The 26,512-nt window shown below is 45.1% G+C and overlaps 1 protein-coding gene across 1 annotated transcript in view; it reads left to right on the top strand.

The window, feature by feature from the left end:
* The first annotated feature begins 3,476 nt into the window (after positions 1-3,476).
* GCNT2 (glucosaminyl (N-acetyl) transferase 2 (I blood group)) overlaps positions 3,477-26,512 on the top strand; it is a 100,701-nt gene continuing 77,665 nt past the window's right edge. The window contains exon 1 of the mRNA XM_068960786.1: positions 3,477-4,719. Coding sequence (XP_068816887.1) covers positions 3,795-4,719 — 925 coding nt within the window. The 5' untranslated portion in view covers positions 3,477-3,794. The remainder of the gene's footprint in view (positions 4,720-26,512) is intronic.

The raw sequence follows: 26,512 nt of genomic DNA, 5'->3' as shown, positions 1-26,512 counted from the left end.
GCGCTGGGCTGTCAAGAGTGGCTTTGACTCAACTGGAGACCTTCCTTCATACGACCCGGGTTGTTTCTCAACACTCTTTCTCAACCACACATGGGGCTATTTTAAGTCCTGGTGCTTCAGACTATTTCCTGTGGCTAACAAAAAAACCAAACCCCACAGAGATGAAGGTAAAGCCGAGTACAGAGTTTAGTATAGTGAATGTACAGACAAACAGAGAAAGAGGAAGGAGAGAAAAGAGAAAGAAGACAGAAAAGAGAGACTGGCCGATGACAGAGCTGGAAAAAAAGACGAGATGTGATGTGCACATAAAACCTGTTTAACCCAAGCTGCTCTTTCTCTATGATCTCTGGGGACTCGGACAAAGTTTCCCCTTGGTATCCCTGGTTTCTCACTTGGGCACAGAGGTGCTGTCAAAATGAAATGAATACGTGAAAAGTGCTTTGGGTACTGGTGTGTGGAATAACCGCAGCTGTACAAACAGGGCCCTTCTCTCTGCTCCCTTTCTACAGTCAGCTGTGGAGATTAAACTCTCAGTGCAGTTCTCCTAGGATGAAAATGAGTTTGTGGCTGGAGTGGGAATTTGTAAGACTGAACATTATGTAGAAATAAGCAAGTATGGGTTGAGTTCTAGGACTTCGTCATACACCCAACCATTTATTGAGTAGCCAAGCCACAAGTCTGCCCTGGCGGACAACTTCTCCAGAACTCTAACCTACTCAGTCGGTGCCTCCAACTTAGAATTTGGGGTATCAGTTTTGACCTGGGACTTGCCTGGTGGTCCAGTGGTTGAGAGTCTGCCTGCCCATGTGGGAGACATGGGTTCAATCCCCGGTCTGGGAAGATTCCACGTGCCGAGGCGACTAAACCCATGCACCACAACTATTGACCCAAGCCGTGCAACTACTGAAGCCCACCCACCTAAGTCTGTGCTCTGCAACAAGAGAAGTCAGGGGACGAGAAGCCCGCGCCCCACAACGAAATGTAGCCCGTGCTCACCACAACTAGAGAAAGCCTGTGCACAGCAGCGAAGACCCAGTACAGCCACAAATTAATTAATTTAAAAAATAGTTTTTGACCTAATGTTCAAACTGAGGAAAAGGATCGCCGTTCTTTTTCGTCACTTATTACCATCCCTTCTACAATCTTGTACAAATGGCAAGAGCATCCTGCCCCAAATTTGGAAGAATGGTGAGTGGTGTCGTGCAAAAGGGCCTCAGGAAAACCAGCATCTCCCAAGTGACTACTAGGAGAGTGAACATCAGAGAGCACTGGGGTAGTGCAAAGAAAAAAAAAAAAAAAGATTGCCACTAATAATGTCTAGCATTGTCAAAATCCTTCTGATTTTAAGGATTTGGAGTGAAGATTCCACTGCAGCCAAGTGCCAACTTGCAAACGTTCTTCACCTTGTAACTTTAAACTCAGGGAGTTGTAGGGACTTCAAAGGACTGGTGGTCCAGGGGCTAAGAATCCACCTTGCAATGCAGGGGACACAGGTTCAATCCCTGGCCAGGAATCTAAGATCCCACTTGCCACGGAGCAGTTATGTAAGCCCAAGAGCTTCAACGGAAGATCCCGCATGATGCAATGAAGACCTGGCAGCCAAATAAATAAACAATATTAAAAGAACAACAGCAATCATAGCAAACTCGGGGAGTTGTAAATTCAGGGTAGAACAGGCAAATAATTAGGGATGCTTTTATGCATGAAATCTCCGCAGAAATGGAACTGTGCCAAGAATGAGGAGACAGCCAAAACAAGCGAAGGGAGAGTTCATGTCATCATCCGCATGTACGAGGAGAAAAAGTTATACAAACTATTCGACTCATTTCGAAAGCATAATTAGACATAGGTGCCTCCATTTTTGACCCCTGAGGAGCCTTTCTGCACATGTGCAGTCAGGGAGATCTCCTTGACCTCCAGGATGAAGACTGTGGTCATCATCTTCTCACTCAAGCAGATTGCAGCTCCTCTCTGCTCCTGCCTTTATCTCTGCCATGAAGCACCAACTAGAGACAAGCTCCCGCTGCCCAGCCTGGGGTCCAGCTGTCTCCAGTCTCAGCCCCACTCATGGATGGGGCGGCCAGTGAACCCTTGATACGTTTTTCTCATTGTATTCCCACGACTGACTTATGAAGGTGATAAAATGATTCTCATGTTTTACAGATAAGGGAACTCCTTTGGAAAGGTTTATTCGTATATGGAATTTAAGAACTTCTCGCCTTCAGTTCTGTGGTTGTTTAGTCACTAAGTCGTGTCTGACTCTTTTGTGACCCCATGGGCTGTGGCCCAACAGGCTCCTTTCTCCATGGGATTCTCCAGGCAAGAATATGGAGCAGGTTACCATTTCCTCCTTCAGAGGGTCTTCCCAACCAAGAGATCAAATCCGTGTCTCCTGTGTCTCCTGCATTGGCGGGCAAATTCTTTACCACTGAGCCACGTGGGAACCTGAGCTTAGATGAGATAAACTTGATATTCACTAACTTCAGCTTGCTGCTGCTGTCAAGTAGCTTTAGTCGTGTCCGACTCTGTGCGACCCCATAGATGGCAGCCAACAAGGCTCCCCCATCCCTGGGATTCTTCAGGCAAGAACACTGGAGTGTGTTGCCATTTCCTTCTCCAATGCATGAAAGTGAAAAGTGAAAGTGAAGTTACTCAGTCGTGTCCGACTCTTCGTGACCCCATGGACTGCAGCCTACCAGGCTCCTCCGCCCATGGGATTTTTCAGGCAAGAGTACTGGAGTGGGGTGCCATTGCCTTCTCCGAACTTCAGCTTTAGGCCCTATGCAATTTGGGGGTTATATTGGGCTGCTAGGCTTTTAGGGGTACTTTTTCTCATGTAAATGTAATTTTTAAAAAAATATTTATTCATTTCCCTGCATCAGGTCTTAGGCGCAACACTTGAGACCAGGCATAGAACCTATGTCCCCCGCATTGCGTGACAGATTCTTAACCACTGGACCACTGGGAAGTCCCTGTTTTCTGGGGTTTTTTTAAAATTAGCTTGTATTCATCTTAGTGTAGTAAGTCAGGTGGTGAGGTTCGCTTGCTAGTGTGCCTTTTTAAAGACCTTACCTCACAGCAGAGAAAATTAAGTGCTGGAAAGAATGGCTCAACAGCCAGTCATATGCCATGGTTTATGGCATAGCCAGCCAATATGGAGAGGGGGGCGTGTGTGGAAAAAGACAAGGTGAGGTGATTAATTTTTAAGTACTAAATATTTATTGACAGAATACCTCTCCAGGCAGTGTTCACATGCTCGGGACCGATGCTTGTAACTTGGCAGTCCTGTTTAAGCAAACAAACTCAGTCAGTTGAATGCAATGATTAACAGGAAGTCGGGGAGCTGACACAGTTGCCAACCTCTGGCTGAGAGAGGAGGCCGGGGTTAAAGTCTGAGAGCAGTGACTTGCAGAACGGCCCCTTCACCCCTCACTGATTTTCCTGTAGGGAAGGGTGGACACACTGGAGTCAGAACCTCCCTGGGGCAACTTGTTTTTTTGTGTGTGTATAAACAGGTTGCAAGATGAGACGGGGGAGGAGACAGAGCAAAGCAAATCCCTAAGAGTTCCTTCAGAAACGTGTTGGAGAAAGGTGGAAAAGCAGCACCGTGGGGAATGAAGAGGAAAGGAAGACGGAAAAAGGACAAGCAGCATCAGCTGGAAGGTCACTGAGCGGCCGGTCAGAGCTGCGTCCACCTGGAGGATGGTTATGGATTTCGGAGAAAATGTAAGTTAAGTCTGTCTACCCTCTGACCAGATGTCCCAAGAGACAGTCTACTCATTTCCTGGCTTTGAATGATGGGCTTTTGGAAGCGTTGTCTCTTCTGCGTGTCTCTGGTCTCAGCCCTGATTTTTGTGTTTGTTTGCAACAACGAGTTAGGGGAGAATAAGAATTTCCTGGAAGCTTCCATATCCAATGCTTCACTATTATCAGAAGTCTGTCACCAGATTTTTCAGGGGAGGAGTTTTTGCCCTAAAAAGAATGCATTGAAGAGTACCTTCAGTGAAACCACCTGTCATGAGTACGTGGCTCGGAGTCATTACATAACAGAGACACTCTCTGAAGAAGAGGCTGGCTTCCCCTTGGCTTATGTGATGGCCATCCACAAAGACTTCGGCACGTTTGAGAGACTCTTCAGGGCTATTTACATGCCCCAAAATGTCTACTGTGTTCACGTGGACGAAAAGGCAACAGATACATTTAAAGGCTCGGTGAAGCAGCTACTGAGCTGTTTCCCAAATGCTTTTCTGGCTTCTAAGATGGAGTCCGTGGTCTATGGTGGGATTTCCAGGCTCCAGGCTGACCTGAACTGCATCAAAGATCTTGTGGCCTCAGAGGTTCCATGGAAATACATCCTCAACACCTGTGGGCAAGATTTCCCCCTCAAAACCAACAGGGAGATCATTCGGCATCTGAAGGGATTTAAAGGGAAAAATATCACCCCCGGGGTGCTGCCCCCAGCTCACGCAATTGGGCGGACTAAGTATGTCCACCACGAGCTGTTAAAGCAAAAAAGTTCCTACGTGATTAAAACCACAAAACTGAAAACACTGCCTCCTCACAACATGACCGTTTACTTTGGCACTGCCTATGTGGCCCTCACAAGGGAATTCGCAAACTTCGTCCTTCATGACCCGCTGGCGCTTGACTTAATGTCCTGGTCCAAGGACACGTACAGTCCTGACGAACATTTCTGGGTCACACTCAATAGGATTCCTGGTATGTATATCTCTTAACTTTTGTTATGAATAAACATCTCATGGCCAATACTGAGTAAATCACTAAAAAAATAAGTTTTTAAAAATTAACACCTTCGTAAAGATCGTTCTTCATGTGAGTTCAATCCCTGGGTCAGGAAGATCCCCTGGAGGAGAGCTTGGCAAGCCACTCCAGTATTCCTGCCTGGAGACTCCTGTGGACAGAGGATCCTGGTGGGCTACAGTTGATAGGGATGTTAAGACTCGACTGAAGTGACTTAGCACACATTCACAGTTTCAGAAGTTCATCAAAATATCTTTATAGCAGCTCTCCTCACAGAGTGGGTAGTGTAATTCATCTTCATTTTGTGTTGTTCAGTAACTAGTGTCTGACTCTTCTGCAACCCACATATGGACTATAGCCCCTCAGGCTCCTCTGTCCATGGGATTTCCCAGGCAGTGGATTGCCATTTCCTTCTCCAAGGGATCTTCCCTACCCAAGGATCAAACCCACGTCCCCTGCATCTGCTGCTTTGGCAGGCGGATTCCTTACCACTAAGATTCCTAAACCAATGTCTTTATTTTATAGACAAAGAAGCTTCAGCGTGGTTGCACGATGTGTTCAAATTACCCAGCTAGCAGGCGAACGCACTAATTGTACCAGGTCACCTAACCCTAATGTTCTTTTAAGGTGATTTCCCAAATTAGTTGTTCGGTTGTTCCTCAATCAACTTCACCTTTCCTTGGTCCAAGTTCCAAATGCCTCAAATAATCTCCAATTGTTTACAGTGAACTAATTCCAGTTCTGCTAGTTCAATTGGAAATAAAAATTCAGATTCCTAGTTCAAAGGAAAACTTAACTTGAATCAACATAAGGATTAGGGTCATGGCTTCTTGAGATTAGTGGTTCAGCCCTAGATACATATTAAAGTCTCCTGGAGCTTGTAAAAATACATTTCCTGACTTCCTGGGTGGATGTGAGCTTCAGTATTTGTTCAGCCTCCAGGAAATTCCCAGGAATAGTCAAGGCTGTGAACCACTGTGGATGCTTATTTTTGATGTTAGTACATAAAGCTTGCTAGGCTTAGAACGCTTTTTAAATCGATGGTTTTCCCAGAGCAGGAATGAGTAATGTAGTGGTAAAAGAAATCAAGACAAGGGCCTAGTGTATAGCACACGCAAAGTCCTGTAATAACTTATATTGGAAAATGATCTGAAAAAGCTTTCCCGGTGGCTTGCTGCTAAGTCGCTTCAGTCGTGTCCGACTCTGTGTGACCGCATAGATGGCAGCCCACCAGGATGCCCCATCCCTGGGATTCTCCAGGCAAGAACACTGGAGTGGGTTGCCATTTCCTTCTCCAGTGCATGAAAGGGAAAGGTGAAAGTGAAGTCGCTCAGCTGTGTCCGACTCTTAGCGACCCCATGGACTGCAGCCTACCAGGCTCCTCTGTCCATAGGATTTTCCAGGTAAGAGTGCTGGAGTGGGGTGCCATTGCCTTCTCCTCCTGGTGGCTTAGCAGTAAAGAATCTGCCTGTAGTACAGGAGACACAAGTTCAGTTCCTGGGTCGGGAAGATCCCCTGGAGGAGGGCTGGGCAATCCACTCCAGTATTCTTGCTGGAGAATCCCATGGACAGAGGAGCCTGCTGGGCTACTGTCCATAGGGTTGCGTACATATATGTGCATGCCCGGTCAGTTGCTTCAGCTGTGTCTGGTTCTTTGCAACCCTATAGATATGTATATCACTTTGCTCTATACTTGAAACTAGCACAACACTGTAAATCAACTATATTTGAATAAATTTTTTTTAATTAAGAAAACAATTAAATGACCTCTTTTGGCAGAGTTCATGGTCAAAAAAGAAATCAGGGCTCAAGAAAGTGAAGTGAAGGAACTTCCTTGGTGGTCCAGTAGTTCAGAATCCACCTCCCAATGCAGATCTGGTTCAATTCCTGGTTGGAGAACTAAGATCCCACATGCCTTGGGGCCACTAAGCCTGTGAGCCACAACCAAGGCCCAACTAAGTCATGATGGGGCCAAGAATAATAAAATGTTAAAAAGAAACTGAGCTGGAGGAGTCATGACTACTTAGCTGTCCATGCGGAGTTGTAGTACTCAGAATAGGGGAAGTAAAAGCCCCACTTCTCTCTTATGTGTTGCTTGGACCAAATACGATGTAGGCCGTTTCCATGGATCTGGGATTAGAATAGTGAACAAACCCAAGGGATGTTTGAAAGCTGAGGCTGGAGAAATGGTGTCAAGGAAACTCATTTATCAAGTGTTGGACAGATGGCCTGTGAGTCTCTTTCACTCTGGAGCCCATGAGTCTAACTAATGATTCTAATCAATTTATTGAACAGAAATGCTGTGTCCCCAACATGAGTTATCTATTGGAACTAGGGTGTTACATCTCTGGTAAAGACCAGCAGTGACAGGTCAGCAAGACAAGGGGAAACAAATGGACAGCTCCATGCCTTTCAAAACGTTTCAAGGAAGGAGCCTTTAGAATTGCTTCTGCGTTGCGTGTCCGGAGGATCCCTGTTAGAGGCCTCCACTGGGCCAGCCAACTCTTACAAGACCTGAGGCAAGCCTGAGAGTAGGGCTTGGTCGTGAGGAGGTGAGGGAACTAGAAACTTAAGTGGCTGCCAGAACATCTGGGTCATTTCTGTTTCAAGGATCCTTCTTTGCTGATTATGAGTTTGTTGGCTATTTGTTTTGGACATTCTAAGATTGTTCTAATTGACTGCAGTGATGGTGGGCTTGTTAGGATTCTCAAGTAATAGGACAGGGACTTCCCTGGTGGTCCCGTGGTTAAGAATTTGAGCTTCCATGGTGGGGGTGGGCACAGGTTCAATCCCTGGTTGGGGAAGTAAGATCCCACATGCCAAGTGGTGTGGCCAAAAAGTTTTAAAAAAATAAAGAAGAAGAAGAAGCAATAGGGCAGAAAAAAAGATCTCCTGGATGAAATGGCCTCATGGGGATGTTGAACACCATCTGAAAGGAATACAGTATGAGCCACATAGGTAACTTTCCATCTTTCACGGCTGCATTATAGAAACAAAAATGAGTAGGTCAAGTGACTGTGAATCATGTATTTTATTGAACGCAATATAGCTCAAATACCAAAGGTGCCCGTGGCTGGTGGCTCCTGGGATGCACAGAGCAGGCAGCCAGGTGTCCTCCCCGCTTGGGGAAGAACAGTCAGACAGCAGTGGGGCCATCCTAGCGACTCAGAGAAGCATCAGCATCTTCATCTCTGGTTCTCTGTCCTTACCTAAGGGTCTTACCTCTGCTTCAGGGCTTCTTCTTGCTCATGAGCCCGTTGGGTTCTACTTTCAGCGTCTTCCCCTTGTGTCTCCAGCCAGATTCTGGGCCACGCTGTCGATGGCAATTCCTCTGTCTGTCTCCTTCAGATGTTTCTTCTCAGAGAGTCTCGCTGTGTGGGTCCTGAAGTCACCATACAATGAGCATCCCTGTTCGCATCCCAGCCACTTCCTGGGCAGCAGGCGACCCCTCTGTAGAGGTGCTGCCTTTCATTGAGGCCCCCAACCATCAGGTCAGGTGGGGCCAGTGGGGCAGGGTCATATGGTTTCAAACACAAGGCAAGCCGTGGTTTTAATACACAGTAAGACTATTCAGCAGTGGCCGGTCCTCTGGAAACCTCTCAGAAGTGAGAGTTCCTGCACGGCCTGCTCAGGCGAAGGGGCCCATGAGGATGGAAGTATTCCAGAAAGAGCATTCACAGGTGCCTTAAAAGACGCTGTCCAATGGGCATCACCAGCTGTTGTGAAATGGGGGTTCCTGATCTTCCTCTGTCTTTACCCTGCTTCTCCCCCAACTCTGTCCTGCTCCTTCCATTCCTTAACCCAGGTCACACCAAGGTGGCAGCCTTTCAGTTCCCTGTCAGCCTCGGCCATGGCTGATTTCCAGTTAGGACAGAGATCCTTTTATGGGCCAGAGGTGCCAGTTCACCACCTCCTGTTTGCTTCCAAGCTATAGATCATGTGCTCCTCCCGTCGGCATGGTTCTGCCCTGAGCAGGAACTTTCGGTGGGTTTGTTTCATTCATCACATGCTCTTGGGATTTAAAGATTTTGAAACTGACCAATGGTTTCAGCCTCACTTGCAACAAAGGAATATTTCTCATTTGATTCAGTGGGAGCTTATTTCAAATTCATATTAATGAATGAATGAATGAAAAAAGAGTCTTTTCTCACTCTGAAAAAACTCTCAGAGAAAAAGAAAAAGCTGAGAGCAGGTTTCACTGGAGATGGGAGGAAAAAAGAACAAGAAATCAAAAGGGGAAGGTATAGAGAAAAGAAGAAAATTGGAGATTGTGGGCTTGGAAGACAGATTCTATTTGCTTTTCATTTTTCCCGTGGAGAACCAGCCGATGGACCCGCCCTCCTGGTATTTTCTCCGTGTATGTGCCCCTGTGCCCTTGAAAGGGGAGGCTTGTTGAGTTTCAGCTGTAAAGTCCACACTGGCCTGACTCTATCTTTATTGCAGGCTGGCTACTTGCTCTAGACTTTTTATACGTACAGATGCTGTGCTGAGGTGCCAAGTGCTGAAACCCTGAGAGAAGCAGGAAGAATCAATCTAAATAAAGCTGGTTCTGGGAACTCACAGTTTCGCGGCCCCCTCAGGGATTTGGCTGGGATCTTGCTATATCTAGAGGGAATTTATGCTTCTCAAACACATTATGCTCACAGAGCTTCCAGGATCACTGAGTGTATGGGCAGACTTGCTGGGGAAGGACAGTTGGGGAATAAGTTTTATTAATAGCTTGAACAGTCTCTTTTTTCATATCTGTTGAAATACAGACTTTTGTCATAGGAAAAGAAATCAGCAAGTCGGGATACAAGTTGTTTTTCAAGGAAATACCATCTTTCCTCAAAAAAAAAAAATTCAAAAATAGAACTACCATACAATCCAGCAATCCCACCACTGAGTATTTATCCAAAGAAAACAAAAATACTAACTCAAAAACATGTATTAATATATACCCCTATCTTCATTCCTGCATTATTTATTATAGCCAAGATATGGAACCAACCTAAGTGCCCATCAATAGATGAATGGATAAAGACGATGTGGTTTACACACACACACACACAGAAATATTACTCAGCAACAAAGAAGAATGAAATCTTGTCATTTGTAATAACATGGGTAGACCTAGAGAGTATTACGCTGAATGAAAAGAGTCAGGCAGAGAAAGAAAGATACCAGAGGATTTCACTTATATGTGGAATCTAAAAAACAAAACAAAAAAACCAGAAATGGAGTCGTCGATACACAGAACAAACAAATGGTTGGCAGAGGGAAGGGGGTTGGAGGTAGAAATAGCTGAAGGATACGATACCAAAAAGTACAAACTGGGACTTCCCACGTGGTCCAGTGGCTAAGATTCCATGCTCTCAATGCTAGAGGCCCAGGTTAGAGCCCTGGCCAGGGGACTAGATCCCATGTGCCACAAGTAAGAGTTTGCACGATGATACTAAGACCCGGCATAGCCTAAAAATATAAATAAGTATTTTAAAAGAGAAAAAAGAGGTACAAACTTCCAGTTGCAAGATATATGAGTCACAGGTAGGAAAGGTACAAAGGTACAGGGTGGGAACAGGGCCGGTAACAGTGTAATGTCTTTGGGTGGTGACAGAGGGTAACAGCCCATTGTGGAGACTCTTCTGAAATGTGTAGACGTATTAACAGCAAATCACTGTGCTGTATGACAGGAATTAGCACAGGTCAAGAATACATCACAAACAAACTCAAAGGAAAAGAGATCAAGTTTATGGTTACCAGAGGGAAGGGATATTTGATGGAGGTAATCTAAAGGTACAAACTTCCAGTTACACGATAAATAAGGATTTCAGCATATGTCATACTTAATATCATTAACTCTGCTATACTGGAGTGGGTAGCCTTTCCCTTCTCCAGGGGATCTTCCCAACCCAGGGACTGAACCCAGGTCTCCCACATTGCAGGCAGATTCTTTACCAGCTGAGCCACAAAAGAAGCCCAAGAATACTGAAGTCGGTAGCCTATCCCTTCTCCAGGGGATCTTCCCAACCCAGGAACCGAACCGGGGTCTCGTGCATTGCAGGCAGATTCTTTACCAACTGAGCTCCCTGGGAAGCCTGTGGAGTCAGTGGTGGCTCCCAATTTGTTGGCAGGATTTAAAAGCAGACAGTCCTGGCTTTGCCACCTACAGCCTGTGTCATTTGGGGCAAAATGTCTAATTTCTCTGATTTGTCATCAAAATATCTCCTTGTCAGACTGTAGGAAGGATTAGACAGCACACAAATTGTACCCGGGACGTTGTAGAAGCTTATTAACACTTCCAAGAGAGGGTGAACAAAAAAAGAATGTCTTAGATGCTGCTTTTTGAAGTTTTAGTGTTACAATTCTAAAACTTCTATGTGTGACCAAAAAAAAAAAAGTGTTTTTGAAGGTGCAGGGATTTTTTTTTTACTGGAAATCGGTCATGCAGCCCGCAGAGGTCACCGCTCAGCTGTTGCTTTTATTAGCAGGGTCACGTGAGTGGGGTCTGAAGTGGCTGCTTTCTCTTTCCTCTTATTAGGAAGTGGCATTCTGAGCCGAGTCCAGGGCCTCTGACTCTGCCAAGTTTCTATCACCCTAGCTCGGTCGGAAGACAGACAGTCTCCAGGCCCTGGCTCACACTGCCCCTGCGTTCTGAAATGCTCTTTTGTCGCTCCTTCTGGAATGTTCCCCCGATCTAGTTGAAATAGCCTCAGATCGCGTTGAAAGGTCACTTACTTCCTCAGGGAAGTTCCTCTGCTCCCCTCCCCTCCCACAGAAGCGGCCACCCCCACCCACCCACTTGACTGCTGTCCTAGGGTGACCCCCACAGCGTCTCACTGGTCCCCCCTCAACCCCGCCTCCCTGCCCCACCCCCACCTCCTGCACCCCAAAAGGGAGAGCATGAGCGGGATGACTGACACCAGCCCTTGGACTTCTCGCCTAACTTCCTCCTCCTGCTGGGCTCCAGCAGAATGTTGAGTAAGGAGCCATTGAATGGGAGACGATAGTGTAGACTTCTCCTTCTCTTAAATGGCATCTTTTCTCCAAGTGATGGAAATTCTCCTTCCATTTTGCAGAAAGTTCAGTCTGCTATTTTCAGTCTAATTCAGTTTTTACATCCTGCCCCCCAGCTCCACCTCCTTTTCCAAAGGGCAGACATCCTTGCCACCTAGGCCAAATCCAGCAGAAAACTTGACTGCAGTAAATCTGTGGGAGTCAGCCGTTACCTGAGACCGAGCTCACCTTGCATCAGCCTGTGTATCGTGGCAGTGATGGAAGCCGTTTTAGTTCAGGTCTTGGAAAATCGAAATCAACCATTAGGGGAATTTGCCAATTGTACCGACCCTGAGTGAGAGGCGCTCTGATTAAAACTATCCAGAAAATGTAGTAAAGTGCTTTACTTTGCTACCACTTGAATTCCTTGTAGAATTGCTAAGCCCCAAGCCAACCTCTTTCCTCTCGGTCAGCTTTTCCCCTGAGGCCTCTCTTTGCCTGCAGAAATTCTGATTATCTTTGAGAGCTATACTGAGCTCTGTGTACTGAGCACCCACCACCCTCAGGTAGAGTTTGTCCTCGGTACTCTTTTTCTCCTGCTGGTATCCTTATCTTCTTAAGGGTTTATTGTTCCAGTATCTGTGGAGACACAGTGCAGAGTCCTGGAGGGTTAGAGTGACAATTCTGTCTTTATGAGCCTTGACCACACACTGCTGAGTGTCAAACTGAATATGATTCACCTATGTTGCTACTATAAAATAAATGTGGCGTTAAAACAGGCAGGACAGGGGCAGGGCACCACCTCTAAAACAATGACAGAGGTGTTGAGAACAGAACATAAACAGGCTGGAACCCCAACTTGGTTAAGCCCAAGAAGGTGGAAGATTTGATTTCCACTGGACCGTGAGCTTCCTTGTAATACATTAGCTAGATGACACACCTACAGGCACCATGACAGTTCCAAGGTCAACCATACAAGTGTTCAGTTCAGTGCAGTCGCTCAGTCGTGTCCGACTCCTTGCGACCCCATGAACCGCAGCACGCCAGGCCTCCCTTTCCAACACCAACTCCCAGAGTCTACCCACAGCCATGTCCATTGAGTCGGTGATGCCATCCAACCATCTCTGTCGTCCCCTTCTCTCACCTTCAATCTTTCCCAGCATCAGGGTCTTTTCCAATGAGTCAGCTCTTCATATCAGGTGGCCAAAGTATTGGAGTTTCAGCTTCAACATCAGTCCTTCCAGTGAATACCCAGAACTGATCTCCTTTACGATGGACTGGTTGGATCTCCTGGCAGTCCAAGGGACTCCCAAGAGTCTTCTCCAACACCACAGTTCAAAAGCATCAGTTCTTCGGTGCTCAGCTTTCTTTATAGTCCAACTCTCACATCCATACATGACCACTGGAAAAACCATAGCCTTGACTAGACCGACCTTTGCTGACAAAGTTATGTCTCTGCTTTTTAATATGCTATCTAGGTTGGTCATAACTTTCCTGCCAAGGAGTAAGCATCTTTTAATTTCATGGCTGCAATCACCATCTGCAGTGATTTTGGAGCCCAGAAAAATAAAGTCAGCCACTATTTCCCCTGTTTCCCCATCTATTTGCCATGAAATGATGAGACTGGATGCCATGATCTTAGTTTTCTGAATGTTGAGCTTTAAGCCAACTTTTTCACTCTCCTCTTTCACTTTCATCAAGAGCCTCTTTAGTTCTTCACTTTCTGCCATAAGGGTGGTATCATCTGCTTATCTGAGATTTTTGATATTTCTCCCAACAATCTTGATTCCAGTTTGTGCTTCTTCCAGCCCAACGTTTCTCATGATGTACTCTGCATATAAGTTAAATAAGCAGGGTGACAATATACAGCCTTGACGTACTCCTTTTACTGTTTGGAACCAGTCTGTTGTTCCATGTCCAGTTTCAACTGTTGCTTCCTGACCTGCATACAGGTTTCTCAAGAGGCAGGTCAGGTGGTCTGGCATTCCCATCTCTTTCAGAATTTTCCACAGTTTATTGTGACCAATTCCTGGAAATCTCTGCTCCAAATTTGTTAGCGTTTTCAGTTGCTAAGTCCTGTCCAACTCTGAGACCCCATGGACAGCAGCACACCAGGCTTCCCTGTCCGTCACCAACTCCCAGAGCTTTCTCAAACTTATATCCATTGAGTCAGTGATGCCATCCAACCGTCTCATCCTCTGTCATCCCCTTCTCCTCCTGCCTTCAGTCTTTCCCAGCATCAGGGTCTTTTCCAATGAGTCAGCTCTTCTCATCAGGTCACAGTATTGGAGCTTCAACTTCAGCATTAATCCTTCCAATGAATATTCAGAATTGATTTCCTTTAGGATCGACTTATTTGATATCTTTGCTGTGCAAGAAACTCTTAAGACTCTTCTCTAGCACCACAGTTCGAAGGCACCAATTCTTCAGCACTCAGCCCTTTTTATGGTCCAGCTCTCACATCTGTACAGGACTACTGGGAAAATCATAGTTTTAACTATATGGACATTTGTTGGCAAAGTGGTGTCTGGTTTTGAATTCGCTGTCTAGGTTTGTCGTAGCTTTTCATCCAGGGAGCAAGTGTCTTTTGATTTCAGGCTGCAGTCACTGTCTGCAGTGATTTTGGAGCCCAAGAAAATAAAGTCTCTCACTGTTTCCATTTTTTTCTCCATCTATCTGCCATGAAATGATGGGACTGGATACCATGATTTTTGTTTTTTAAATGTTGAGTTTTAAGCCAGCTTTTTCACTCTTCTCTTTCACCTTCATCAAGAGGTTCTTTAGTTCCTCTTCGCTTTCTGCCATTAGGGTGGTGTCATCTGCATACCTGAGTTTATTGATATTTCTCCCTGCAATCTTGATTCCAGCTTATGATCCATCCAGGCTGGCATTTCGCCTATGAAATTACCCCGCCCATAAAAACTAACAACCCTGTTCCCTGGGGCCTCTTGCCTTCTGAGATGGCCCACACTTTATCTATGGAATGTGTATCTCCCTCAATAAATGTGTTCTTTCACTCTGGCTGGCTCTTGAAGTCCTTCCCGTGAGGAACCAGGGACCCTCACATGGCAGCCCTCTCCAGGGACTCGCCTGAGACCTGGGGTGTGACCATCCTCTTGCACCCCATGTTTTTCCTGCAAAAGTATTGCTTTCATGCCAACCGGGTAGTCTTCTACGGTCCAAATCACTAACAGCTGACAGTCAACCCAGGTTTCGTCACGATAAAAGAAGGCAAGCAAACTCATCATATGAACATTTTCAATGTCAGGCGCTGGACAAACTGCCCTTCTTCCTCTGAGTTTACAGCTTTATTGAGGTACAGTTTACACACCACAGAATTGAGATGTGTTATTAGAAATATAATAATTTATATACTGTAAAACTCACCTGTTTCAAGTACACCATTAAATGGGTTTTAGTATATATACAAGTGCACCACCATGACCCCAGCTGAATTTAGAGTATTTTTTATCACCTGCAGAAGAAACTTCGTGCCCATTTACAATCCTTTGTTTTGTGTCTGAATAGATTCGCCTTTGTTGGACATTTTCAAGTCAAGCCACAGATATGCTTTTTCATGTCTGTCTCCTTCTATTAATGGAATGATTTTGAGGATTATCCAGGTTGTAGCATGAATCAGTACTTCTCTTCTTTATATAGAGGACTTCTATTCTGTTACGGGGGTAGATCATGTTTTGTTTACTCATTCATCTGTCGATAAGCTTTCGAGTTGCTTCTACTTTGGGGCCATTATGAATAATGCTGCTATGAACATTTCTAGGCAAGTCTTTGTACAGGCACATGCTTGCATTTCTCCTGGATAGATTCTATATGTAAAATTACAGGTCCAGGGACTTCCCTGGAGGTCCGTTGGTTAAGACTCTGCCCTTCCACCAAAGTGGGCACAGGTTCTACTCCCAGTTGGGGAACTAAATCTTGCACGCCACACAGTGGGCCCCTAAAAATTTAAAAATTGCTAGTCCGTGTGGTAACTCTATGTTTAACATTTTGAGGAATTGTCAAGCTGGTTTCCAAAGCAGGTATACTATTTTGCATTTCCACCAGCAAGGTATGAGGGTTCCAGTTTCTTCACATACTCACCAACACTCATTATTGCCTTTTTATTTTACCCATTCTAGTAGATGTGAAATGGTATCTCCTGTGGTTTGATTTGCATTTCCCTAATGAGCAATGATCTTGAACACCGTTTCATGTGCTTGTTGGCCTTTTGAATATTGACTGGAAGGACTGCTGCTGAAGCTTCAATACTCTGGCCACTTGATGCAAAGAGCCAACTCATTGGAAATGACCTTGATGCTGGGAAAGATTAAAGGCAAAAGAAGTGGGTGGCAGAGGATGAGACGGTTAGATAGCATCACCCACTCAATGGACATGAGTTTGAACAAACTCCGGGAGATTGTGAAAGACAATGCTGCAGTCCATGGGGCTGCCAAGACTCAAACACGACTCACCGGCTGAACAAGGAGCAATGATGCTGAAAATCTTCTCATGTGCTCACTGGCATTTGGTCTGTCTTCTTGGAAGAGGACTAAGTGCCTCTTGGACATTACTTCTTTGAATCTTGGCATTGTTTCAAGCTCTATTTTATAGATGAGGAAACAGGTATGGAGAGTTTTTGCTACTTTCTCCAAAACATCCAACTCATAAGTGCCAAAGACACTTGAATTTATTTTGAAGACTTGGGCGGATTAAAAGATGAAACTGTCCAACGTTGACTTAAGGATACCTTGCTAAAATGCCTGGCCAAAATGTCAATTCCGGTTTCTTTTTCCTGAACCCTTTGACTAAGCAATTAGTTAAGGTTCATTTAAAAAATAAAGTAACCCTTTTAATTGAGATACTGTATGAAGATTTGAGCCCTTTTCTGTGGTTTTACGCAAACCACAATTCCTCCTCCTCCTCTGAAGGATAAAATGGCTACAATCCCTTCCTGTTTAGCCAACCCGTATTTGCTCCCTCTAGTCTATGACCTTTCCCTTCCAGCTCTTGAACTGTGAGATACAGGACTGCAGCTGAAGCCCGAGTTAGTGTTCGTGTAACTTTTACTTTCTGTTTCTTCTGTTTCACAAGATTTGCCCCTTGGCCTCAGTCTCCGTTAGTATGTGTGTGCATTGTTCTGTGCTGGCTATATTTGACCACCTAGAAACACAGGAAGAGGTTGTTTAAATCCACCCCACTTTGCTGCTCCCAACACTATTTCTTGTGTTACCAAGCTTGACAAATTAGGGGCAGAGTCTGACAGAGTTTCACAAGCATTTGTTTTTACCTCCGAGGATTCATAAATGTGTCTCTCTAGTTTTATCCTTATTAGGAATGAAGTGAACTTCAAATTCCTATAATCTTTGCAATCCTAACTAAACTCCTTCTAGCCATGGTGAAAAATCATAACAATTTTTATGGAAGGTAAACCAGCCACCGGAGACCGGAGTAGAATTTTCCGTGCAAATACTGAGCTGTGTGCAGCTGTTTGTGACTTTACAGGCCTTCCCTGGTGGCTCAGCTGGCAAAGAATCTGCCTGCAATGCAGGAGACCGGGGTTCGATTCCTGGGTTGGAAAGATCCCCTAGAGAAGGGAATGGCAACCCACTCCAGTATTCTTGCCTGGAGAATTTCATGGACAGAGGAGCCTTTACAGTCTTGAGCCCTAACAAGCCGCAAGGCTTCAATCTTGTGAATCAGGCAAAAGCCAGGTGTGGGGTGACTTTCTAGCTTCAAAGTCATAAAAGAGAAGGTTAAGATAGGAGGGGAAATGAAATTAAGGACAAGGCAGGATTGAGAATAAAATTAATTGTAATGATAAGCCTCTATTGACAAGACATGGAGCCTCAGAATAGAAACCCAGAATTGTTCTGGAGGGTCCCTGGGTGCCAGTGTAGCCGGGACTGGCTCCATCTTTTCCCAAAGTGTATGGAGGGTTTCTAGTCTTCCCTGGTGGCTTTGCAGTGAAGAATCCGCCTGCCATGCAGGAGATATGGGTTCGATCCCTGGTCTGAAAACATCCTCTGGAGAAGGAAATGGAAATCCACTCCAGTAGTCTTGCCTGGGAGTCCCATGGACAGAGGAGCCTGGAAGGCTGCAGTCCACGGGGTCACAGAGTCGGACGTGACTTAGCGACTAGACAACAGCGGAGGGCTTTTGGTTTGTCCCCAGCCTGCTCCCTGTCGTGGCAGCCTCTTTCCTTGTCGTACCGTGTAGACACTGCTAAGCTTCCCAGCCGTGTCTGCGCGGGCTGACCTGCTGGGCACAGCTGCTGAGAGGCTACCTGCTGATCCTGGTAGTGTATGCCACACACAAGGCCCATGGAAGTTGGGGAGCCTTGTCTATTCACCTGTGGAAGAGAGAACTTTGTTTGGTTATTCTTATTTTTTAACAAGTGCCAGACCAACGACTGCTTTCAGGAAATGCCCTGGCATGGAAACTGTTGAAAATTACTTCCTTGATCTAACACCCCACATTAAAAACCAGATTTCAAAATCTCAGAGGAGCAAGGTTTCTGTTTGGTCAGAAAGGGTGGGGAAGGGCTGACTTTGGTCACAATAATCTCTAGCTAGAATTGTCGTCCTGTGCTGATTTCATAGACGGGGGCTATTTCCACAGCCTCGGTGGCTCCCACGCTGGCACTGTTTTGGAAGTTTTTGTTTGTTTGTTTTCTTGAATTTTGTTTGTTTGTTGTGTTGTTTTTGGCAACACCAAGCAGCTTGTGAGACATTAACTGCCTAACCAGGGATTGGCCACGAGAGAGCAGAATCCTAACTACTGGACCACCAGGGAAATCCCTGGCACTGCTTTGTTGGTGAAGGTGATACAAATGTGGCTAGAGAAGAAATTCTGTAGAACAAATGTTATCTCCAGGAGAGAGTAAAAGATTTAACGTTGATGCTTTGTTTGACTAAGTCATTTAAACCTCTCAGAAATCCTCTGAGGGAGGTCTGTATTATTCTTCGCAATTTTCAGGGGTCTTACCGGGTGGTTCGATGATTAGGGCTCTGCACTCCCACTGCAGAGGGCAGGGGTTTGATCCCTGGTCCAGGAACTAAGATTCGGCACGCTGCAACTAAAGACTGAAGACACTGCCTGCTGCAACTAAGATCCAGTGCAACCAAATAAGAAAGATTAAATAAGCAAAGCGTGATTAAAGAAAACCCCTGTTCCCCTTAAAAAGAAAGAAAAGAAAATACTACTCCTGGAACGTCTAGAAAATATTTGAAGATCTTAATGAGTTTTCAACCTCTCAAACGGATTCCAAAATTACTCTACTTAAAATACTTATAAGAATAGTATAAAGAGCTCCCCTATACCCTGCCCTTACACTCCACAACCCATGACGTTCTACCATACCTGCTTATTCTTTGCTTCCAGGCTCTCTCCTTTATACTTTTCTTCAGCTGTTTGCAAATCATCTCTCACCTAATCACTAACAACCAAGGCGCTCTCCTGCAGAGTTTCCCGTCATAGTATAGCCAGCAAGTGCTGCTGTGTTACTCTTTAATCCACAGACCCTACTCCAGTAACGCCAGTTGTATTAATAATGTCCTTCCTAAAGTTAAAATCTGAGTAAGGATCTTGAGCTACACTTAGCAGTCACATCCCTTTTGTTGTTGTTGTTCAATGGCTCAGTCATGTCCAGCGTTTTCCGACCCCATGGCCTGCAGCACGCCAGGCTTCCCTGTCCTTCACCATCTCCTGGAGCTTGCTCAGACTCATGTCCATGGAGTTAGTGATGCCATCCAACCATCTCATCCTCTGTCATCCCCTTCTCCTCCCGCCTTCAATCTTTCCCAGCATTAGGGTCTTTTCAAATGTGTCAATTCTTTGCATCAGGTGGCCAAAGTATTGGAGCTTCAGCTTTAGCATCAGTCTTTCCAATGAATATTCAGGAGTGATTTCCTTTAGGATGGACTGGTTGGATCTCCTAGCAGTCCAAGGGACTCTCAAGAGTCTTCTCCAACACCACAGTTCAAAAGCATTAATTCTTCGGTGCTCAGCTTTCTTTATAGTCCAGTTCTCATATCCATACATGACCACTGGAAAAACCATAGCTTTGACTAGACGGACTTTTGTTGGCAAAGTAATGTCTCTGTTTTTCAATATGCTGCCTAGGTTGGTCATAACTTTTCTTCCAAGGAGCAAGGGTCTTTTAATTTCATGGCAGCAGTCACCATCTGCAGTGATTTTGGAGCCCCCCAAAATAGTCTGTCAGTGTTTCCACCGTTTCCCCATCTATTTGCCATGAAGTGACGGGCTGATGCCATGATCTTAGTTTCCTGAATGTTGAGCTTTAAGCCAACTTTTTCACTCTCCTCTTTCACTTCCATCAGAGCCTCTTTAGTTCTTCTTCACTTTCTGCCGTAAGGGTGGTGTCATCTGCATATCTGAGGTTATTGATATTTCTCCTGGCAATCTTGATTCCATCTTGTGCTTCATCCAGCCCAGCGTTTCTCATGATGTACTCTGCATATAAGTTAAATAAGCAGGGTGACAATATACAGCCTTGACGTACTCCTTTTCCTATTTGGAACCAGTCTGTTGTTCCATGTCCAGTTCTAACTGTTGCTTCCTGACCTGCATACAGATTTCTCAGGAGGCAGGTCAGGTGGTCTGGTATTCCCATCCTTTGAAGAATTTTCCACATAGGTATCTATGTACCACATAGGTACCTATGTACCTTTCTATTTATATCTATCTATCTATGTACCTATCTATCTCTGTCTGCTTATTAAAAACCATAGGGAATTTCCTAGTGGTTCAATGGTTAGGACTCACTGCTTTCACGGCCATGACCCAGGTTTGATCTCTGGTTGGGGAAGATCCCACAAGCCTCACAGTAAGGCCAGAAAAACAAACACAAATTCACATGACCTCCAATTCCAATCCAAAAACAAAGGCTTCTGTATTCTCCATTTCTTTCCCCAGGAGTGAGGAACCAGGCCCCCATTAACCTCAGCACATTCACTCATCTTCCCCCTCCAACGCTATGTAAGTGGTCTTTCCCATGATGCTTAGCTGAAATCCTGGCTCCAAGACATGCTGGTCCCACCTCCACCAGCAGTGGCCTTAGCCTCTGGGAAGAGCAAAGGAAATTGGAATGAATTTTGATGCCTTTATAGACATTTATGTATTGAAAGGCAGCTCAACATTTAAATATATAAATTCAGAGATCAGCTCTAATGCCCCCCAACTTCATGACCTTGGATATGTGTTGGACATTTCTAAGTCTCATTCACTCATTTGTGAAATGGGGATAATAATTGTGCCTACTTCACTGAGTTACTGTGAGTATTAAATGATAATCTACATGAAAATTGGTGACTTGTTCTCTGCAAAAAGAGAAGAGTTGGAGATGGTTCACAGGGCTTGGTCCCTGGAGAGTATCTTTAGGTGCCTGGTTAATTATTAGTTCAAGGGTGAGGCCTTGGAAACCTGGTTTGGACCGGGACTAATTACTCCTCTGGATCAGGTTAATACCTGCAGAAATGTGACCACCTGAAGAGGGTGCAAGAGAGGCGGAATTTGGAAGTCAATTCTACAGGAAAGGAAAAGACTTGTCCAGATGGTTTTCTGAGCAATAAGGAAGCTTGAAAGAAAAGATTTACAGTGCTTCAGACCCTGTGCTTCCCAGCACATACTGATAGACTGAATGCCAGAGAAAGAAAAGGAATGTTGGAGAAAGTCACGTGTCTTAGTAAAACTGAACCCGGCTCTCCCTATCTCTCCTGGTTTTCTCTGAAGCACACCTGGGTGCTGACTCCTAGCCGTCCCTGGGCCTGCCTGAACGGCATAGGATGGGACACCAACCAACAGCAGGAACTCAGGAGCAAAGCTGCTCACATTCAAGTCAAGGGTCAGCCACTTCTAGCCCAGTGACCCTGGGCTGGGAGGTCACCGGGAGACGAGTGACCTTCTGAGTTGAGACTCGGAGTTTCCTCACTGGGCAAGAGGGAGTGAGAGCCCCCTGATGCCCAGCTACCAGCTGTGTCATTCACACTCCCTGTTGTAACGTCCATTCTGCTTGTCAGCCCAGGTGTCCCCTCATCCTTGTCTAATCTAGACTCTTGTTGTTTAGCCCCCAAGTAGCGTCCAACTGTTTTACAACTCTGTGGACTGTAGCCTGCCAGGCTCCTCTGTCCATGGGATTGTCCAGGCAAGAATACTAGAGCAGGTTGCCGTTTTCTTCTCCGGGGGATCTTCCTGACCCAGGGATCAAACACGGGTCTCCTGCATTGGCAGGCAGATGCTTTACCACTGAGCCCTTTGTAAGCCCCTAATCTAGATTGCTGCCGCAGCTGCTTCACTTTAGTCGTGTCCAGCTCTGTGTGACCCCATAGACGGCAGCCCACCAGGCTCCCCCATCCCTGGGATTCTCCAGGCAAGAACACTGGAGTGGGTTGCCGTTTCCTTCTCCAGATTACAAGTGCCTTAAAGGCTGACACTTTTGTGTGGATGAGCAACAGGGGGGGGTTGAATTCAGTTGTAACCTCCTGTTCTATTTCCTCTTGGCTCCTTTCCAGCTGGACATTGCTCACTGGTAGGAAGGCGACACCTTTGGGTCATGACTGAGGGTGGCTGGTGTCAGGAGCCAGAGTGGAAACAGCCTCGGTCTGTTTAGGGAAGAAGGGATGGAATGTGGTCTTGCAGAGAGTTTGACCAGAAGTGATAACCATAAATACAAGCTGTTTCAGAAAGACTCCTGATTCCCCGCTCACCTGGGAGACTTCGCTGAAAGAGTGTTTCTGGGAGGAGGACTTTGACTCCTGTTATTCTTTCATTCATTCATTCACTTCTGGTGAGACACTATATAACAAAGAAAAGCGCGCATATCGCTAGGGTTCAGCTTGACACCGTTCACAAAGTGGACGCAGCCGCAGCCACACAGTCGGTGGAAGGACACAGAACATAACCAGCATTCCGGTCACTACCGTGATGTCTGGCAGCACAGACACTTTTACCTGTTTTTGACTTTTATAGAAATGGAAATGTACAGCATGTACTTTTCCTGTCTGCCTTTTTTTTTTCTTGCTCAGTGGTATGTTTGTGAGATTCCCTTTTTGGTGGTTGCAGACAGTTTTATGATTCGTTCTCATTGCTGTGTAGAGAGAAGGAGGTATGTGAAGTTGGGGTGGGAGGGTGGAGGGTGATTTTGCCCCCCTGGAACATTTAGCCGTATCTGGAGACACTATTGGTTGTCAAAAGCTGGAGGGGGCACAAGGGGTAATACGAGCATCTGGTGGGTGGAGACCAAGGATGTTGGTAAATACCCACTGGACAGCACCCCCCCACCCCAACAAGGCCTTTTCAGCCCACAATGCCAGTAGTGCCCTGGTGGAGAAACCCTGCTATGTAACAACTGTTGGTGGGCATTTGGGTCTATTATGAATGCGGCTGCAGCGAATGTTGAGCTATGTGACCTTTTAATTGTTGTTTAGTCGTCAAGTCTTGTCCAACTCTTTTGCGACCCCATGGACTGTAGCCCACCAGGCTCCTCTGTCCATGGGATTTCCCAGGCAAGAATACTGAAGTGGGTGGTCATTTCCCTCTCCAGGACATCTTCCCAACCTGTGGATCGAACCCATGTCTCTAGCCTCTCCTGCATTGGCAGGCAGATTCTTTACCGCTGAGTCATGTGTCCTTTAAACACAGACACAAATACCTGGGGATGGAACTGCTGGGTGAGGGAGGGCTGCACTCAGCCTGAGTAGAAATCGCCAGCATTCTGGAGCGATCCCAGTTCACACTTCCTCCGGGAGCGCACAGGTGTTCTGGCTGCTCTCCATCTGCACCAATAGATAGTATTTTCTGACTTTTTTTCATTAAAAAAAAAAAAATGTGTGTCTCCTTCTCCTACACCCTCCTCCACTTCAGTTGATGGCAAACTGGATACTCAAAACATCATTGTTTGTCGGTAAATAACCCTAGTCTATACTTCGTGAAAGACTGGGATTAGGACAGGTGTCCACACTGTGTACAGTAAATTAGAGAATGAATTTGGGGCAGGATGACCTGCAACTAGGGTTTCTCTTATTTAAATAACACCAACTGTCTATTTTCTTTCATTCTTCCTAAAAGTACCAATTACCATAGTGAATTTACCATAGAAAATTTTATTCAAGGAATCAGGCTATCGACCATTTGAATTCACAGTTTTGGAGGGTTTTTTTGCTCTTTTGTGGGTTTTATTTTTAGCCGCACCTTAAGGCTGGTGGAACCTGAGTTCCTAGATCAAGGAACCAACTCAGGTCCTCAGCAGTGACAGCTCAGTGTCCTAACCACTGGACTGTCAAGGAATCCTTAGCATTCATTTTTATTCAATATTTCCAAAATATACAGTATTGATTCTCCTGAAATAGTGATTTTTTTTGTTTTGTTTATGATATATTGCTTAATCTTTAAAAAAAAAGATCATGTGGGGTCACTGAGGAAAAAATAATCATAGAATTTGGCATCTGATCCTTTGAGTCTCAAACTTTAGTCTCAAGACCTATTAGAAATGCAAATAATTAAATTCCACCTGGAACTAACTGACTTCTTGGGGTAGGGGACCTGCAACCTACATTTTAACAACTTCTCCATGTATTGAGAGGTCGAACAGAAGGTTCCAAACTTCTGACCTAAACTACCCTTAACCTCAAGTCACAGGCACACTTAGTTTGGCTTTTGGAAACAAATGTTTTAGTAAAACAATGAGTCAGTTCTTCTTCCAAGGTTAAGCAATTAGTTTCCACAGGTAAATTCAGTAGTAAGTTTTATCCTAAAATGTTAACTTCTTGTTGTTGTTCAGTAACTCAGTCATGTCCGACCTTTTGTGACCCCATGGACACACCAGGCTTCCCTGTCCTTCACTGTCTGCAGGAGTTTGCTCAAGCTCATGTCCACTGAGTCAGTGATGCCATCCAACCATCTCATTCTCTGTCGTCCCCTTCTCCTCCTGCCCTCAATCTTTCCCAGCATCAGGATCTTTTCTAACGAGTCAGCTCTTTGCATCAGGTGGCCAAAGTATTGAAATTTCAGTGTCAACATCAGTTCTTCCAATGAACATTTAGGGTTGATTTCCTTTAGGATCGACTGGTTTGATCTCCTTGCAACCCAAAGGACTCTCAAGAGTCTTCTCCAACACCACAATTTGAAAGCATCAATTCTTTGGTGCTTAGCCTTCTTTATGGTCCAGCTCTGACATCCATACATGACTACTGGAAAACCCACAGCTTTGACTATACAGATATTTGTTGGCAAAGTAATGTCTCTGCTTTTTAATACACTGTCTAGGTTTGTCATAGCTTTCCTTGCAAGGAGCAAGCAAGTGTTTTTTAATCTCGTTAACTGGCTATGATCTATTTGGAATAATGGGGTTTTTTTTTTGTTGTTTTTTTTTGTTTTTTTTTGTTTTTCATTTTCTAAGCCCCGCCCAGTTTCAGGCTCTTTATGGCACCAGTGGCTACATTTCTGCTACCAGAAGATTGCCTCCTTCCTGTGCAGGTTTTGACATTTGCCTATGGGGATTTGTATGGACTGTCTTTTGCAAATATTTGCTTAGCTCCTTTAGCATCCAGGAAGTGTTTCCTTGATTACCTTTGTGCCATCAAAATGAGATGCAGATCAGTTCAGCTCACACTACCATGCTAGGGTTTAGTAGGACCACCTTCTGTACCTGCCACCTAAGCCTTGAAAGTTCTCTGTGTTAATCTTCCTCCCTGCTTTGAGGCAAGAGTTTGAAATCATGCTTTGGGTTCTGTGATCTAGACAACAACCTCTGCTACTGCTAATTAGATGAACAGTATAGAAAGTAAAATGATTGGGTCCCCAGAGAAGGTGGATTTTCCCCAGTGAGCTCCCTCAGAGGGCTTTCGGTTCTGGGAGAAATTGTTGTTTTAAAGATGTGCTTGGATCCTTCTCTTTAGCATCATGATGATCACAGATATGGACTTCCCCGGCGGTCCAGGGGCTAAGACTTTATGACTCCACTGCGTGGGGCACAGGTTTGATCCCTGGTCGGGGAACTAAGATCCCACATGCCTTGTGGCACAGTTAAAAAAAAAAAAAAAACTGCATAGATACATAGACAAACAAAAGGCTTCGTTTACAAAACATCTGGCCACTTAGAACAGAATTGCTTGACTGTCCAAAGTGAAATGGACTGTCACTGTTCTCTGCTTTTTCATGAGATACTTAGTTCCAAGGGAAGAAAATTAATCCATATATTTTGTAATTAAGGAATGAATCCCTGAGTCACTTGACCTGCTTCAAGAGTAATGAAAACCACACACAAATGACCTGCTGAAGAACAGCCACCAGTGAGTCCAAGAAATGATAGCATCTCACCTCACTTACCTAACCTTTTCTGCTGATATGACTTTGCACCCATGTGCCACGCCAACAAACTTCACCAGATCCCGTCCTTTCCAGTGCCCTTGTGCTGATTTACCAGTATGAACTGAGTGTTTTTGTTCAAGCCTCCTTCCCCTCCATTTCTTTCCCGACTCCAGGATAACTTAATTGTGAATGGAAAAACAGGTCCCAGAACAATTATGAAAGTATAATGAAGTTTGCATTAGTCCATGCAATTAAACCAAGGAAAGATGCGTGAGGAATATGACTAGAATTCAGTACTGATGTGGTATATTTATAGCTAGGTCTTCGAACAGGCATGTGCTGGGGGGCGAAGAGAGAAAAAAAGCACTATTTGTACAGTAAAATGACACCTCCAAATAGCTAGAAATCGGCCTGAAAGGAAAAAAAAAAAAAAATCAGAAATGACTCTCCT

The sequence above is a fragment of the Capricornis sumatraensis genome, chromosome 22, assembly GCF_032405125.1.
Source record: "Capricornis sumatraensis isolate serow.1 chromosome 22, serow.2, whole genome shotgun sequence".
Classification (NCBI taxonomy): Eukaryota; Metazoa; Chordata; class Mammalia; order Artiodactyla; family Bovidae; genus Capricornis; species Capricornis sumatraensis.
The sequence above is the reverse complement of the archived record's forward strand: the minus strand, read 5'-3'. Positions and strand labels throughout refer to the sequence as shown.